General features: G+C 37.2%; 1 protein-coding gene across 1 annotated transcript in view; it reads right to left on the reverse strand.

The window, feature by feature from the left end:
* Positions 1–19,264, reverse strand: part of TTC27 (tetratricopeptide repeat domain 27) — a 244,492-nt gene that overhangs the window by 61,946 nt on the left and 163,282 nt on the right. Inside the window, exon 13 of the mRNA XM_044663689.1 lies at positions 17,654–17,881. Coding sequence (XP_044519624.1) covers positions 17,654–17,881 — 228 coding nt within the window. The remainder of the gene's footprint in view (positions 1–17,653; positions 17,882–19,264) is intronic.

The following is a 19,264-nucleotide window of genomic DNA, read 5'->3' on the forward strand; positions in this document are numbered from 1 at the left end:
CCAACCATTCTGGCTGGCAATTTGGAACTATGCCCAAAGGGCTATAAAAGAATGCCTGCCCTTTGATCCAGCCATACCATTGCTGGGTTTGTACCCCAAAGAGATCATAGATAAACAGACTTGTACGAAAATATTCATAGCTGCGCTTTTTGTGGTGGCAACAAATTGGAAAAGGAGGGTATGTCCTTCAATTGGGGAATGGCTGAACAAATTGTGGTATATGCGGGTGATGGAATACTATTGTGCTAAAAGGAATAATAAACTGGAGGAGTTCAGGCAAACTGGAGAGACCTTCGGGAACTGATGCAGAGTGAAAGGAGCAGAGCCAGAAGAACTTTGTACACAGAGACTGATATACTATGGTAAAATTGAATGTAATGGACCTCTGTACCAGCAGCAATACAATGACCCAGGACAATTCTGAGGGATTTATGGTAAAGATGCTACCCACATTCAGAGGAAGGACTGCAGGAGAGGAAACATATAAGAAAAACAACTGCTTGAAAGCATGGGTCGGGGTGGACATGATTGAGGGTGTGGACTCGAAACTACCACACCAATGCAACTACCAACAATTTGGAAATTGGTCTTGATCAAGGACACATGACAAAACTAGTGGAAATGTGCATCAGCCATGGGTGGGGGGTGAAGGGGGGTGAAGGGGAAAGGAGGAGCATGAATCATGTAACCATGTTAAAAATGAATATTAATAAATGTTTGAAAAAAATTTTAAAGTCAAATATATTAGAAGTTGCCACGCGATTACTTAAGGTGTCATTCAAGATTACCAAAGGATTATTTCTTTTTAAAAAAGATTCACCACATGGTACCCTTGAACAATGAGTTCTTATGAAGATATGATTTATTATTAACAAAAATGACAGGAGGGCAGCTGAGTAGCTCAGTGGATTGAGAGTTAGGCCTAGAGACTGGAGGTCCTAGGTTCAAAGCTGTCCTCAGACACTTCCCAGCTGTGTGACCCTGGGCAAGTCACTTGACCCTCATTGCCCACCCTTACCCCTCTTCCACCTAGGAGCCAATACACAGAAGTTAAAGGTTTAAAAAAAAATTTTTTTTTAATGACAGGGATCATGGTGTAGTGAAGAAAGGACCAGCTTTGAAGACTAAAAAAGACCAATGTTTAAGTCCTAACTATGATACATTTAGTTGTGTAACCAAGGGCAAGGCATTAACCTCTCTATTCAAGGAACTCTCTAAAATGCTAAAGAATTATATGTTAAAAAAATTACATATGCCCAAACTACCATGTAGAAAAAAATCAAATTCCATGATTTGTGAATAACCACACTCCTACAAACTAAATTTTAAAAAGGAAATATGAAACCCAAAATAAACAAATTACTTCATCACATGATTGTTTTAAAAACCTTATCTTTTGTCTTAGAATCAATACTGTGCATTGGTTCTAAGGCAGAAGAGTGGTAAGGGCTAGGCAACTGGGGTTAATTGACTTACTTGCCTAGGATCACACAATTAGGAAGTGTCTGAGGCCAAATTTGAACCCAAGACCTCCCTTCTCCAGACCTGACTTTCTATCCACTGAGCCAAGTATCTGTCCCTCATCACATGATTAAAAAAAAACAAAACAAAACAGTATTGTGTAAGACTAAGTATTAAATGCAGAGAATAGAGTAGTACTTTTCAAGAAGACAGGATTAGAGAAAAGAATGAGAAAAACAGATTGGGAGAGAAGAGAAGAAGGACTCCCCAGACATTTCCTTGAAATATCATAAAATTCCACCAACACCCTACCCTGCAAACATATACTTTATAGCTACATACACACGCTAAAGGAACAACTGAGGTGTTCACTTTGACAGACCCTCACACCAAGGCAATCACAGGTAAGAGGAATGACAATTACAAAACAAGAGCAATGAAAATTACAACTGTTGCAGATATATCTATAGAGCACTTGATATTTCACATTTTTATGAGAAACTTCTAGTAAAATCCTCACAGATTGTTGAGTGTTTAAAAGTATCACAAGCCATCTAATCCAATTCTCTAATTTTTTTTTTTCAGAAATACTATAATTATACAAAACTCAGACAGTTTTAAGATATAGTCAAGGAAAACTGGCTTTTTGGTCAATGTAAATAAACCAAATCTTACTTTTTCTTTGACTTTTATTATAAAGTGAATGGATGAATTTTTCTGCTAGAGGGAAAAATATCCCCAAATGATTCAGTGGGTAAAGTGTTTAGGTGAGAGAAGAGGAAAGGTAGTGGTCCGTCCTATGACCTCCTGGCACTGGTACACCCCAGTAGATACACCTGTTAAACTATATTTGCATTTTAAGTTTGAGCTCTAATTATGGAATGGAAGCTTTCATTCTTTGTTCAAGAAATTTCAGGCAGCCCTTCTTCTAGTACCAAAATAAAAATGACAGGAATTATCCTCAAGGGACTCAAATCCACCAAGTGCTCTATTTGCTATTTTGGTGGCAGCAAAGGACAAACTATTCCCACAATAACATGGGCACGTATTGGTATAACACACCAGTGAATATAAACTTAAGCTATAAATAAAGGCTGTTTGTTTCAGATTCACTTAAAATAAGACCTAACAATGGTCATAAATGACCAGAATGTTTTTACTATCTTGTGACCTTTGCTGTCTTTTTTTTCCCCTTCAACTTGATAGATGAATTCAGCTCTGTCCAGGATAACAAATTTCATTACATAAGCAAGATCAGTCCTTTATAACTAGTGCTTTAAAGAGCTCAAAAGTTTTTTAGAAAGGGAAAGGAAAAAAAGAAATCGGAAAGGTGAGAGAATCAAGCAAATAGTCTGATTTAATATACCTAAGCAACTCCTATTTTTTTCCTACCATCTACTATTATGATCTAAAGAATTTTGGTCTATGTTTTACAAACAGATATTTAGGTTACCTTTGTTCATAAAGTAAAACTATTGACAATACAAATGGCTGTGGAAATGATGCTCACATAGATTCTACTACATGAAATCATGGGATAGATCCTTTACGACACTTTAAGCACAAAATGTCTAATTTCTATTTATTTAGAAGCATATTATATATGCCTAAATTATTGTGTAGAAATGACAAATTCCAAGTTTTGTGAATAATCACACTCCTACAAACTTAGTATTAGAAAGGAGCATCAAAACCAAAACAAACAAATCAAACTATTTCATAGAATGTTTTTTTTTAAAAAACAGTATGTGAGTGCAAGGCAGAGGAATAGAGTTAATAGAGGAAAAAGACATGAGTAAAGAATAAGAAAAGAGATTGAGGAAAATGAAAAGATGATAATGACTCCCCAACCACTCCCCTGAAGAATCATAAAATATCACCAATGTGCTTACCCCACAAACATACACATAGGCAAGCATAGAGCCAAGGAACAACAGACAAAAACCCACCCGCTTTGGCTGAGAAATCAGCCTCCCTTTTTTTACCCTATCTATGGCTGCTCCTACATTCTAAGACAATACAGAACAGCAACATCTACATTTTTAATGCCATCAAATCAAGGGGATGACACTTACTTAACATTTAAGCAGTAAGTAATGATTATTCTTCTAAGCAAATGAATGAAAACTTAGTTCAAAATACAACTATGTCAGTCTCAAGTTGGATTATTCTCTCCTCCTCTTCATGCTATGGTGAAGACCATTGACCTCAGCCATGAAGATCCCTCTCTTAGGTCTGTGTCTTTGCCCTCTCTATCCCTGGGAATGGATAAAAAGAAAGCAGCTTGCTTCTACTTTAGTTTTCTTACAAGATGTGATTGGAAAAGAGAGTCAGCCCATTTTATGATGTTTCAATCAATCAACAAGCACTCACTAAATATTAATTATGTGCTGTGGACTACTAAGCAACAGGAATACAAAGGCAAAAGCAAAACATATCCACCCTCAAAGAACTTTACATTTTAATAGGAGAAGCAATATGTAGCCATGTTGGGTAGGCACAAGATACATATAAATTAAGTACAAAATAATCTTGGAGGGGAAGGTGATGTGGGTAAAGAAGGTTGCAGGACAGACCATGGGGTGGTCATTGTAGAAAAACAGAGATTCTGGGAGGCAGAAGGGAAGAAATAGCATTCCCAGGGATAGAGAGGGCAAAGACATGGACCTAAGAGAGGGATCTTCATGGCTGAGGCCAATGGTCTTCACCGTAGCATAAGGAGGAGAGAATAAGAAACAAGGAATAGAAGAAAGCACCGGGATAACAGAACTTTTAAACAGGAATTTCTATTGGAGAACCTGGATCAAGTCTGAAGATCATCTGTCCTATACAAGCTTATCCTAGAGACTATATTTTATTCATTTTAGCCTAGGATAGCCAGCATAGGAATACCAACAGAGAAGGTTCAGGCCATCCTCAGCTTAGCAGAGGACTGAGAGACATTGACTCCTAATCAGGACCTTCAGTGAGGGAAAACCCGTTACCCTCTTTCCCCAAACCTTGTCTTTGATATCTTTTTTTTTTTTCTTTTCTTTCTTTTTTTTTTTTTTTTTTTTTTAAACACTTGTACCTCGGTGTATTGTCTCATAGGTGGAAGAGTGGTAAGGGTGGGCAATGGGGGTCAAGTGACTTGCCCAGGGTCACACAGCTGGGAAGTGGCTGAGGCCGGGTTTGAACCTAGGACCTCCTGTCTCTAGACCTGACTCTCACTCCACTGAGCTACCCAGCTGCCCCCCTTTGATATCTTTGTAATAAACCTCAACAAACTTTTAGGAACACAGTCAGATTCATTAATGAAAAAGATCAAAGGGAGTTTGGTGGGTGGAGGTTTTTCCCCCAGAGGGAGAGCTCTCTTAGACTCAGGTCACGCCAAACCTCCTGAGTTGGCCACCATTGCTTTCCCTACAGTAGCAGGTTTTGTTCAGAGTTCACCAAAGTGGGGCTAGGTTAAGCCAAATTTCCTAGCCAAATGTCTATCCTTTCTCCTGAGGTGTTCTCTTGCCTGAGCAGACTGCTTCACCATTTTGCCCACCACTTCTATTTTGTGTAGTGCAAGAGAGCAGTCATTTGCTCTCTGTTTTAAAGGAGGGAATACCCTGACAAGTTACTCAAACCACTTGACCAATCCAGTTATATCAACAACCCAGGGTTTTCTCTGCCTTTTTACAATGGGGAACCACTGGATGGCAGCAGGTGAGGGAATGGATTGGGAAGATCTGCTGACCTTTTAGAAAGTCACTTTGGCTAGTCAACAGGGAAACCCAACAGGAGGAGAAGGCAATGGTCCAGGCAAAAGGTGATGAGGTCCTGAATGAGAGGAGTGTTTATGTGAGCAAAAAGAAAAGGCCATACATGGGAGGGGATGTAGAGATAAGCAGGACAAGATTGGGTAACGTATATAAAGGAGGGAACAAGAATGAAGAGCTAAGACTGACACCAAAGGTTCAAACTGGAGTAACTGACAATAGGGTGATGTGTGATAATTAGATTAAGTCTACACTGCCCATCTTTAGATTTAATCACCAAAGGTGAGAACACCTCTAATTCTGGGAGATCCATAACCCATGTGTGCAAGAGTGGGTGATGAATCAGAATCAACTGACTGCCCCCTAGGCAGTATTATGAGAAGCGTCTATTGTGATTGGATATGCAAACTAGGGGAAGGCACAGGAAGTGACACATAAGTGATCCCTTTAAAAAGAGGGAACTGAGTGAGTGAGAGGTCTTCAGTAAAGAGCGCTGCTAATGAAGGAGCTCTTCTGGTTCATGGAGGAGTGTTGGAATGCTGAGATCCTGGTGAGACTGCTTTAAATATCTTCTTTGAATTCCACGTGGTGAGTTTAAAGACTGACTGAATCTTCCTGAATTTCTCTTAAGAAATTTCTTTTAGTAGACCCTGAATGAAGTTTGCTCCATTCACCTCGGGGCCTCAGGTCCTCTAACTCTCTGAGGGTTAATTAGATCTACTTGGATTAATTAGAGGATCATAGTAAATTACTTACTGGGTTAGATTCTTATTTCCTTATTTCCTCTCTCTCTTCTTAATTGTAAATAAACTTCCATAAAAGTCCATTTTGACTTGAGATTATTCTTAATTAAGGATTGATAATAGTTCAATGCTCTGGCAACCATCTTTTAATATATTGAACCAATAAAACCCCCTTTTCCTCCTTACAGACATCAGGAAAAGGGAAGATTAGAGGACGGAGGGATGTGATAGGATGTCTGGAGCATCCTGAGCTTGAGACACATATGGAATGGTCAGTTTAAAAATATCTAAAAGGCAACTTGTGATGGGGCTGGAGTTTAGGAGAGAGAGAAAGGATAAAAACCCTTGTAATGGACTGTTTTAATAAATCAGTGATTGCCAGAAAAATAATTAGTAGACCAACATCCAGAAGGAACTGAGGTTTCTATTCCATAAGAAAAAAATATAACTTAAGTATATACTGCACAAAGGTAAGAAATCAAGTTTTAAAAAGTTTTTACTTCTGCTGACCCAACGGGCTCCTCAGGCAAACAATGAGGAAGGAAGAGAACAGTGATACTTTATACTTAGCAAGGAATCCAAGACCCAGGACAGTCATTCTAACTTAATCTCCCAGGCTGAATAAAAGCAGCCAACTTTGATGAACAAGGACTAATTGGCTGGAAGAGTACTCACACTACAATTTAGGAAGAACTTATCATCTAAGAAAGCAGGGAAGCTTAGCTGAGCATTCACAGTCAGCATCTGAGATGCAGAGCAGTGTCTGAACAGGAAGGTCTGAAAAATGGAGGTTACCCATCTTTGAAGGAACAGCAGAACATTTGAGCAAATCTTGAAAAAGAGTCCTTAACTTGGGGCCCACTAGGACATATGGAGAGAGTTCAAGGAATCCATGAACTTGGATGGGGGAAAATTTACATATTTTATTTTCACTAGTCTTTGGTTCTCCTCATAATCCTATATATTTTAGTTTGTACATTTGAAAGCATTATTCTGATAAGGGGTCCATGACACCAAAAAGGTTAGGAACCTCTGGTCTAGACAGAAAATTTTTTTATTAATCCTTTAATTCCTTTGACTATTACCCTAAATGAATACTATAATGGCTACAAAATCAAACTTTTGATGAATCACATCACTTTTGGGAGGCATCATAGACTCAGAACCAGGGAGATGTGAGTTTAAATCCTGCCAATGACATCTGTTTGCGTGACCCTGGGAAAGTCACTGAACTTTGCAGTGTTCTAGGAAACTCTCTTAAGACTGTTCATTTCAGAAAAGGTAGGGGACCATCAAAGAGTTTCCTCATTTTGAAGTTCGCTGATTCAGTGAAAAGTGTAAAAGTTCAATTCATCTCTATATGTCACTGTATAACAGAAGAATCTCACTACTTGCCCACCTGGAGCTCTCTCATTAAAATGTCTTTCTGAAGAGGATATTGTGAGAATCTCTGTTGAATGACTAGCTGAACTGTTAGTCCAATCAATTTTTTTAAAGGCACAAGTGTCCCCTAGTGACAAAACAAGTATATTGCAGGTGGAACACAACACATCAAAATAATTTGATGTAGAAGAAAAAAATATTGTGAATAGCCCCCAAAGGGTGGGAGCAATACAACACAGACCCCCAACACTTAATATGTGTCCCAGTTTGTCTGTCAGGGAATGTTTGGGGGTGCTAGGTAACTCATAAAGATCAAGAATTATTTTAAATATAGAACAAGGTAATTTATTTGTAAAACAGCTGTCTCTCTTCTAACTTTTGGGTTCAATACACATACTTTCTTTGTCTCAGCAGCTGTCATCACATTTCACAAAGTTTACAAAGGATGAACAATCAAGAGTATTGCATTTTACTCCCTTCCCTTGATGAATCACTCAAGAAAATAAACATACTCTAGGGAACAATTGCCTTGAACTTTTCTTTTCAAAGTGAGGGTTTGAAAATGGACTTTAAAAAATTAGTCATGTTCAGTGAAGCTTAAACCATTACACCCTGTCTTAAACCAACATATAGTCCACTCTAACTCAACAATGATAGAAGACAGGTGATTCCTTCAAAAAATACCTTCAATGCCAAATCATACATACAATGTTTAAAAGCAAGTAAACAAAAAAAAAAAATCAGATAATAAACTGGAATTGCTTTTTGAAGAGGAAGAAGTCATCTGCTATAAATAATCATTTAAATATTCTTTTGCTAGGTCTAAAATATACTCCTTCCTCAAGAAACACAAGTCTTATATTCCTTAGGTTTGCCCTTCTCCAAAGGATTTTTCTCTATTTCAAATGGTTTCCAAAGTACTTACTTCACTTGGCACTTGTCTGTGGTTGTCTTTTCCTGGGCCAGTCATTATTTGATGCCTTTTTTTTTTAAACTTTCTTGACCTAGAAATGATCAACCCAAGTTCTTTTTCCTTATCCTGAAAATAGTTCTATCTTTCTTTCCTACATAGTCTTACACCAAAGGGTTGGGCGTGCCATTATTTTGTTCCAAAATTTTCAGTGGCTCCATTTTCTTTAGAGAATAAAGGCCAAACACCCAAACACTTTCCTTGGTGTTCAAGGCCCTCCACAATCTCTCCTACCTCTGGCCTTTCCAGCCTTAATTTATATTACTTTTAAAGCCAAAAGCTGAGTGATAATCAAGATCAAACAGGGGAAAGAGATGAGGAAGCACCTCCATCCTCCATCACCACAACCCTTTATATTATTTTTTTTCTTAAAAATAATTTACAACATATACCAGAAACTGGGAGGAAGAACTGGGCAATCCCCAACTCAACTCAGCACAAACAGTATCTTACTGAAGAGCTGCAAACCTCCACATAGCATGCCCACCAGACTGTCTCTGCAGAGTGTGCAGACCCCAGGCAAGGTTCAAGCATGGGACAGTATTCCCTACACCTCAGAAAAACAGCTAAGCAATAGCATATAGACAAAACCAAAGGAAAAATGAGTGAAAAATTATTCCAAAATGAGTGAAAGAGAGAAAAGATCTAACTCAAGAGGACAGCAATACAAAAATGAAAATGTATGAAGCATCAAAGGAAAATGTGAAAGGATAGCAAGCCCAACCCCACAAAAAAAAGATTAAAAAAAATAATAAAAGACTAAGAAGAAAAATTAACAAAGAAAATGATAGGAAAAAAACTGACATCAGTAACACTATATGAATAATTAACATCAATTAAATATCAAATAAACATCTACTTCTAAACAACAGTGTTATCAAACTCAAATAGAAATGGATCCCTGTGGGCTACATATTGACTTAGAAAAATGATAAATTAGCCTTATCTATATAGCATTGTGTTTGTATTTATTCTGTTAAACATTCCCCAATGACCCTTATGGCCCTACTCAGGAATTTTACCAGCAGCCTTGGCTAGGACTAGACACTTTTGCTAGACAATTTTGTTGTCTAGCAACAACAATGTTGAACTTAAAAGTATTATGTTGTTTTATTGACTTTAAACAGTAAACACTGATTTGTAGTTATTTAAATGTGATTACTATGCATAGGTTTTTGGGTCACATATTTTATGTCAAATGGATAGAAACAACACAATCACAGTTTAGGGAATAAACACTCCAAAAGTCTAAATAATAGGGTGCAACTGGGTGGCTCAGTGGATTGAAAGCCAGGCCTAGAGAGAAAAGGTCCTGGGTTCAAATCTAGCTTAGGTCATTACCTAGCTGTAAGGTCCCGGGCAAGTCACTTAACCCAGCCCTTACTGCTCTTCTGTCTTGGAACCAATACATAGTACTGATTCTAAGATGGAAGGTAAGAGTTGTTTTGGGTTTTTTTTTAAAGCCTAAGTAATAGCTTTTTGTTGTTGCTGTTTCATTCTTGAAAATCAAACAAATCCAGAAAGGTTGTGTATATTCAATTCATTTCCCAAGATAAACTTAAAATGTTCAAAGAAAAAGGTGCCTTATAAATGGAACCACAGAACAAATAAATATTTGGTCCAATGAAGTCTCTCCATCCTCCTACAGCATTGCTAATAGCAAGGCGTATAGCTATGGTGCTGCTGACACAGGTCAGCTTTAGGGCTGGCTTAGGAAGCTTCTAGGCATACTTCTCAGTCTTACATCTCTCCAGTGTACTCTGGCCCTTTAGGTAGGGCGTGGGGAGACTCTGAATATGTAAGATGGCCTTCCCTAGCACACAGAATCACATGGCTGGTGGAGTTTGCTTGGCTACTTTTCTTTGCTACTTATGTTCATTGTTCATTTCTGGCATGAGGTGGGAGTGGATATCTCAGATGAATATGATGTAAGACATCCATAAAACTTAAAAGGAAAAAAATGAAGAAAAGATTACTTACTAATTTCTATCTAAGGCACTAGGTAAATCCAGGACCATTCTGGGGCCCATACTATGCATTTATAAAAGGGCAAGGAGCTAAAAAGAGGATTAAAAAGAATAGGGAATGAAAAAAAGTACTTAACCCAGGAAAGACCAGAGATAGGAGGTAAACTTTTTGTGTTGGGCATTCATTCATCTTGTCAGTTTGTTGTTCTATGTATATTTGATGGGGTTATTTGCATAAAGGTAATATGGCTCACATGATTTCCTTGGAGAGGTAAAAAAAGGAAATGATGGAAGCTTACTTAATCAGATATCCAAAGGCAGTAAGAAGCACAAAAGGGATTACTGGTTACCTAATCCTGCAATCCTCATGATAAGCAGAAGTAAAATGACCACCAACCAATCAAGAAGCATTTATTTATTAAGTGCTTACTATCAGATACTTCAGGTACTATGCTAAAATCTGAGGATATAAGCAAATAAGAATCCTTGCCCTTAAGGAGTTTCTAGTCTAATGGAGGAGATAACATCCATACAAAAATAACTTAAATAACATAAGATACACACAGAGTAGATGGAACATCAGCAGGGGAGGTTTTAAAAGCTGTAAGGACCAGGATAATTGCAGTCAATGGGTTAATAATTGTTGCAAAGATAAAAAAAAATTTAAGAAGAGCTCTAAATCATGTCAACATATAAATTTACACGTGGTTATTTCAATGTATTAGCATTAAGAAGACGGCAAAAATATTTTGGAAAATATAGCTCAGGTTTAAGAAAGGACAAATGTTTGAGGGCAATTCAAAAGCTGCATATTTATATATTATGAAAACTTTCTTCCAGAAGAGAATCAGAAGGTCTTCAACATTACAGACACCGAAAAACATTACAAAATGGAACTAAGTGTATTTTAAAAGATAGAAAACGAATGGTTACTAATATAGAAGTTGTTTCTGGCTCAATTATCAGTGGATAGTTAAACCATGAACTAGTTTGGACAAAGGTCAAAATCAACACCAAACTAAGAAGAAATATGAGAAGACAGCATTGCATGCAATTACTACAGCTAAAACTTGACCAACCTTTTCAAACAAACTACTGAAGAATGGAAAATGGGTAAAAGAAAAAAGTGACTAATTATCATACTTTCCAAGACAAGTTTAAATCATGCAAAAGAATCATCCCAATAAGAGGCCAAAAGAGTTCAGAAAGTATTGATCAATAAACATTTGAACTCCTTGAGGAACATAGTAGACACTGGCCACACAGAATCAAAATATAAACTATAAAACTTCTCATAGAAGTATGGAAGATTATGATCAGTGCCACCTTATAAAAGCACAAAGAATACTAAAGGAGAAAAAGAAATCTGTAGAAAGTTTAGCCTGAAACTCAAGGAAGTTAGACTATCCCAAGAATATTTATGGATTAAACTGGGAAAATAATAAATTGATGGAAAAATGTCACATTTGCAAGTGTTTCTTTAAGGACTTATCTCATCAACCAGGCAAGCAACGAGTCTTATAAAGTGCCTACTATGTGCTAGGTAAAGATACAAGGAAAAGCAAAAGGCAGTCCCCCTGTGCTTCATTGAGACTCTATTTCCTTTATCCCTAATGGTTCATATAACACGAATATAGCCTCACCATTCCCTCACCCCCACCCCACACACACAAAATATGGACCAGAACAAGTACACATAAAAAAAAACTATACTAATGGTAACACAATTTTGAAAGCACTGAAGGATGGATTTCCAAGATACTGAAATAGGGAAAGATAGGAAAAAATTGAGAAAAGTCAGATTTGTATTATAAAAAATGGTGATCCATCCAAAAGACATCAATAATTACCATTCCACATGTTTATATTCTCATTTCTAGAAAGTATTTATAAAAATGACCTATACTTGTATCAAAATTATCCTTGGGGAAAACAGAAAGGAATAGGCAAATTTTCATGCATAATTTCCTAAAAGAGTCTTCATCTTCACAGTTACACAAATGAAAATATAACAACTATAAGGAATATAACCTTTTACAGGGCTTCTTATTTGTTGTTGTTACTGTTTTTAAACTTTTGACTCATTACAGCAAAATCCAACTTCAGAGACTCTCCTCATTCAGTGTATCTTCCATGCCTATGTTAAGTTCAAATAAGATTCTTTTACTGATGCAGAGAAATAACTTTATTCAGCAGCTCTGATTATCAATATTAAACAAAACACAGAACAGGAAGACCACACATTCACCAAAGTGTTTGTCACCAACACAGAGCATGCGCTTTGCACAATCCCAAAGGAAGAAGAACATACAATCTCATGTCAGAGAAAATCTAAGCCAGTCTCCTTGTGTTACAGATGGGGAAACTGAAGCCCAAAGAAGTCAAGTGTTAGTCCAAGGTCATGAAGATAGCACATGGAAGAGCCAAACCTAGAATTTTGGCTCCAAAGCCAGAGATACTAGACCATGACATGGATCTCTGGGGTAGAGGGAAAGTGTCCTTCTGATGCTTGGTGCCATCACCACAATATCATCTATAACATGAGGTAACTGGACTAGCTTATCACTAAGGTCCCTTCCAGGTCTAAAACTACCATCTTAGAGCCCATCAAAAGACTGACTTAATAATCTATACTGGGGGAGTGGGGTGTAAATGGACACGTAGCTGGATTGACCACCCCTTGAATGAGTGCATCAGTATATCTATCTTGGACAAGCATTCAAGGTCAACAATAAACTGTGCCCAGAATCAAAGAGAAAGAAGAGAATAAGTATGGACTGCATCTGGGAAACTGTACAATGTTTTCAATGACTCCAAGCTGCTTTGTGTTAAAAACAAAACAAAACAAAAAACAGACCAACCATCTTTTTCACATCAGTATTCTTCTGGTGAGACTGTATAGCTTGCAAGTCATGGAACACGACAATCTCGAAAGAATTAGAATTTTTGGGGGTGACCCAAAGGACAATGGCAGGACACACTATAGGCATATGCTGGATGCAGCACATCACTACACATGATTTGAACCCAAGAATTATCCTGAAAGATGTCTAGGAAATGTAGACTAGGAAAAGAAAGTAGATTGTAGAGCACAAGCACCTACATAATGCTTTAAGATCTAAAAGAAAAGTCTCCAACATATGGGCCAGATCCTCTGTGGAGGATTCTTCCTTTGTGGAGGATTCATAGGCTGGCAGAGATATTTTATGATCTATCCTACTAGAGAAAGTTACTCACATTACTGAAAACACAAATACATTAAAGTATAAGGAATATTTGTACAAAGATATAGATAATGGAGGTTCAATGTTAACATGAGACGAGGAGACAAGATACAAAGGTTTTAGTTGTTTGTTGTGAAAAAGTCAAGTAAGGGAAAAAACTTATAATAACCACCTAAACATTTTTTCTAATGTGTTTTTCCCAACTAAAAATAATAAAGTAAGGATATTAACTATATTAACTTTGGCAGTAGTAACTCCAGAAGCTGCAATTTGGGAATGTGGAGAGAGTATGAATGAGAATAGATGGGTAAAAAAGAGTGGATAATTTCTAATATGAAAGGGTAAGAGTCAAATAGTCTAATGGTTCTCAAAATTTAGAGTTTCACTCCAACATAAAGCCTCTGTCTTGGACAAACTGGTTCAAATTCATTTGCCGTTCCTTCCTCCACCCCACCCCCACTCCTCACCTCCAGCCAAATATTGAGCTTTCCCATTTCTAAAGAAGAAAAATATATGTAACTTGAACAATTAGTACATATTGCTACATACCCTTGCTATGAATCTAAATATGCTTATTTTGTGAGGTAGGAATCTTTTAGCTATCATGAAATATTATGAATGGGGATTCAACCATTTGAATATAAATGAATAAAAAAAGCATTGTATTCATTATTAGTGCATGCTACTTAGCAGTATCATGAACAAAAAGGACTTAAAACCCCATAAATTATTGAAATGACTTTTCATTCTGCCTTAATTTTGATTCCAAAAGAGCTTAGCATGGTACTAAATGAATTGGAAATATATGAAATTGACAACAATGTGACAACTGAAAGACAGATTTTTCTATTTTGATTTCAATTTCCTTTTCTTCCTTTTTCCTCATTTTTGAAAAAGAAAAAAAAAACTTTAAACCTATGCTCTTTATTAACCCTTCATTTCTAGGGGGAGTTTAGACTTGGATCAAAAATAAATTTCCATCTTTGTTTTGTGTTAGTGCCATACATCCTCTGAACTGTCTACTCTGACATGACTTAGAGCCTTGCCTGAATTGGATTCACATGTGGAGATGCAGGAAAATCTTCCAAAACATCTGCTTGCATTGTGTCTGGTTTTTAACAATTACAATTATTTTTGTTTCTCTGGAATAATTAGTTCATAATTATATTATATTAATTATATTACTCCACCATAACATTTCTACCTTCCCTTCCATTCCTGCCAGCCCAAGCCTTAATCCTTCACATATCACCTGTACTATTTTATGACAACCACCTCTTAACTAGTTATCCTTTCTCCAATTTCTTCACACACTAAGTCCCTCTAACCAAATCAAAGCAAGAGTCAGATTAGTGTTCCAAAAAACACTTCCTTTGTACATTCTGCCTCTTCACCTTCTCAATCTAACCTGCTTCATGATTACATGCAGAACAAAATCCAAACATCTTCAATGTGGCACTCATCAGCAGCTCACTTCCTGCTTTTCCACTAATTTTATTCCTATATAAAACCTCAGTCCTTTGGCCATACTGGTCTAGTCATTCATTTGCTATCTTACTCCCTCCCCTCCTCAACCCTACACTTACTGAGTTCTCTCATCTCTTAAATTTTTTTAAAAAGGCCTTTTACCTTTCTCTCTTCTCCAAACTTATAGAAAAAACATCAAGTCATTAAGAAATAAGAAAGAGAAAAAGAGGAAGAGAGGAAGAGAGGAAGGGAGGAAGGAAGGAAGGAAGAGAGGAAGGAAGGAAGGAAGGAAGGAAGGAAGGAAGGAAGGATTGGAAAACACTCCAATTCTAAGATCATGTGGCAAATACTCAAATTTCATCTCCTCTGAAATTCTTTATCTACACATTTATAAAGAATATTTGATCTATTAAGTATATTTGATGATGACTATTATTTGTAACTGAAAAGTCAGTTCACAAGTAGGAAACAAACACTGCCTGAATTAGCTTAGGACAGTGATGGGCAAACTACTGCCCACGGGCCAGATGGGGCCCCCTGAAATGTTCTATCCAGCCACTCGAAATTATTCCTAATCTGAAGAATACAATGAATAGGATACAATACAATGAAACTTCAAAAGAGTTGCCTTAGAAACTGACAGATGAGCATTTCCTTTGGCCCCCTCTTTAAAAAGTTTGCCCATCACTGGCTTAGGAGATACAAGAATAAGGTCTTTGAAGTGATTTGATTTTTTCTTCACATCACGCTGAAATCATAGATAACTTATTAAAGACAGCTGGTGGTGTAATAGACCGAGCTCTAGGTCTGCAATCAGGAAGAACTGAGTTCAAATCTGGCCACAAGACACTTAGCTGAGTAAGCCTTGGCAAGTCATTTCATCTCATTCTGACTCAGTTTCCTCATCTGATCAAAAAAGGACCTACTTCCCAGGATAGTTCTAAGGATCAAATGAGATAATATGTGTACTATACTAGGTGCTTAATAAATGATTGTTTCATTTATTTCTTTCCTAATGGCAATACTTTTTTAAGGTAACATAGGGCTAATGAGTAAAATTTTAGGAATGGACTGAATAGAAACGGCCAAAAACTTAACACATAACCAACCCTCTCTGTTCTTTTTTTTAAATATTTTATTAACAAAAGACATAAAAGTTAAGGCATGATATGAATAAAAACAAACTTCTAAGTATGAATCAGATATCTAAATTCAAGTGTCATTAAGTTCTAGTTTTTGTGTTGTTTTTCTCCCTCATTTGCTATCTAAGGACTTTGTGACTTTTTCCTCTCTGTTCCAACCAACTTTTAAAGACTGCCAGTCACAACTTTATATTTTCTTTTGTTCATATTTTGTACTTACTCATCTTTGTAGATATTCTTCCAGTAAAATGTAGGCAGAAACTGCTTTTTTTGTCTTTGTACCCCTTCTATACTACCTACATAGTACCAGACACACAGAAAAAATGTTTGTTGTATTGCTGTCAAAGGTACAAATTCTGCTAATAACACTTCTCAATGCTTACACCACAAAGGGCATGAAGTGTTCTAATCTGTTCTTTAATACAGAACTTCTGACTCTATGTCCTTCAAAGACCCTCCCACTCTCCTAGAGAAGCTTAATAAATGGTGATCTGGAGAGAGAAGATGGCATGGATGCTAGAAGACCGGCTTTGGAATCAGGAAGCTCTGTATTCAAATCCTGCCTCTGACATAAATGGCCATGGGACACTGGGCAAGTCAACTGGCTTCTCAATTCTTCTTGCAGTTCTCAAGGCTCAAAGTCACAGAGACTAACTCCACTAACAAAATCACAAATCTCAAGTTAAAATAACTGCAAATGAATCTCATTTCTTGGTAAAAGCATTATCTCCCCCCTCCCTAAATATCCTTTCTGCTCACTTATTGGACTCTTTCTCTTAAATAAGCATTCTAAATCTTCTGAAACAATTTGTCTAAAATACACAAACATAATTCATAATGGAATGAATGTCAGATTGGCTGCCAAGAGATCTGGATTGGAATCCCAGTTCTATAATTTATTTGCTGTATGATTTTGGGAAAATCATTTCAGTTCTCTAGGCCTCAGATTTCTCATATGATCATAGGAGAAGTGCTTTGTACTTTGCATGTAAGTGCTTAATAAATACTTATGCTTATTCCCTTAATGCAAAAACAGCACAGCTGACATGGATGATGTCTAAGGCTACTCTCATCTCTCACATTCTGTGACCAGGATTTCCTAAGGAACAATGATATTTTCTTCCCTGTACCAGTTAATTATCAAAGCAACTACTTGCAGGGCCACTTGTGACTTGTGTTCTTGTTCATGATTCTCATTTTTCCTAAAAATATTTGCTTTAAAAAAGTCATTCCCATCCTCTACCCCACCTCAAAATAAATGTTATCAGCTGAATTCTGGGATGGGACAGATGAGGTTCAGAAGAAACAGTGATGTAGGAAATGAGGTAACTTGTAGTACACAAAGGAAACCCATCTTAGCTCTAGGATATTTATGCTAAAAGATGAGAGAAATGTTCTGAGTCCTGTTATCTTAAAGACTAATCCCCTTTAGTCATCTGGAAGAGAAAATTGTACTGATTCACAAAGAGTCAAGGGAAAAATTTAAAAAAAAAGCATAAATCCACAAAAAAAAAAAAAAAAAACAGGTGGGATTCTATCTGTTTTCTGACCTGCATGGGATTAATCTTCACGGAACGTTCAAAGCACTCCACACATTCTTGGAACTCTTTGTTGCGAAGATGAAGGAGTCCCTTGGAACGCTGGGCACGAGCACTCCGATGTTTGGACAGTTCCCAAGCCTTGTCGTAGTAATGGTGGTCTCGAAGCACATCCCCGAGCAAACAATATAAAGATGGTGTTTCTTTCTTCTCTAATTCTTGCCTTAAGATTTCTTCTGCCTGAGAGTAATAGAAATAATTCAACTGCTTAATAAAGGAAATCAATAGCCCATCTAAAGCATATAATACATTACTCAATCATAGAGTAATCCCACATGTTTCCAAACTTTTATTGGTTTCTTAAGAATCCGTACCCAACAGAATATAACATCTTGGATGCAGACTGAATTAGAGATGAATGCCATAAAGAAAAACAACTACCCTTCCTTAACACTTATGGCTCAGGGAGAAAGAAGAAAAAAGTCGACTCCTTTGTTTGGAAATTAAGTGCCTGCTCTGACCAAGAGAAGTCACCCCAGCCAGGCAGATTGGGAAGAGAGATGTGTGAAATACAGAGTTTCTTCCACATCACCCCTTCTCCATCACACGTTTGATCCATTATGGGTTGGCATAACAAATGAAGTGGAATTTTGAGGAAGTCACAGATCATGCAGAAAAAAGTGTAAAAACTCAGAAATGCATAAAATATATGTATGATATCATAGGGTTATCAACATAGTTTATCTTTTAGTATCACAAATATAAACAATTAATTTTGCTGTAAAATACTACATGAAAGAAAAAGAAAATTCAGACTTCTTTTGTACAAAGGAAGGGCAAAAAAATTTTATGGGGATTTTCCATATCATGGGGGTGCTGCACCCTAACCTCTGTTATGTGGAAAGGATACTTCTAGGGGAATTGTGGCTAACTTGTCACAGACAGAAACACAGAATCTCAGCATACACAGACACCTCAAAGATGAAAAGGCAAAAAGGTAGTACAGAGGATAGGCTGGTGTCAGAAAGACCAGAATTCAAATCTGGCCTCAGATACTAGCAATGTGGCCTTAGACACATCATTTAACTTTTGTTTGCCTTGGTTTCCTCAACTGTAAAATGAGGATACTAATACCACCTACCTCAAAAGGTTGATGTGAGGATCAAATGGATCACCTATGTAAAGCTCTTCCCACAGTGCTGGGCATACAGTAGGTGCTATATAAATGCTAACTACTATTATTGTTGCTGTCATTGTTATTATAGTCCAACAGCCACTGAACAGGATTTTCCTCTAAATCATTTTCACCACCACATTGTCTTCCAGCCTTGTATCTGCTTCAAACTCCAATTCTCAAGCCAACTTCTCTACTTCTTATCTATAAACTAATATATGTAAGGATGGGGGATAGAACAAAAAGAGCTAGAAGGCCATTGGTGACAGTTACTGACAGTTGGGACCAGAGAGGGAATTCTGAGTATTGTCCAGAGGAAGAAGGAGGAGAAGGGCTTCGGGCAGAGGACTGGGAGAGGAAGGAGGTGGACATTCCAGCTCGGATCCAGTCCTGAGGGCTTCCTGAGGATTTTTCTTTGGACACTGAAACCCTGATTCCCTGGTCAAAGG

This window comes from Gracilinanus agilis, chromosome 2 (assembly GCF_016433145.1).
Source record: "Gracilinanus agilis isolate LMUSP501 chromosome 2, AgileGrace, whole genome shotgun sequence".
Classification (NCBI taxonomy): domain Eukaryota; kingdom Metazoa; phylum Chordata; class Mammalia; order Didelphimorphia; family Didelphidae; genus Gracilinanus; species Gracilinanus agilis.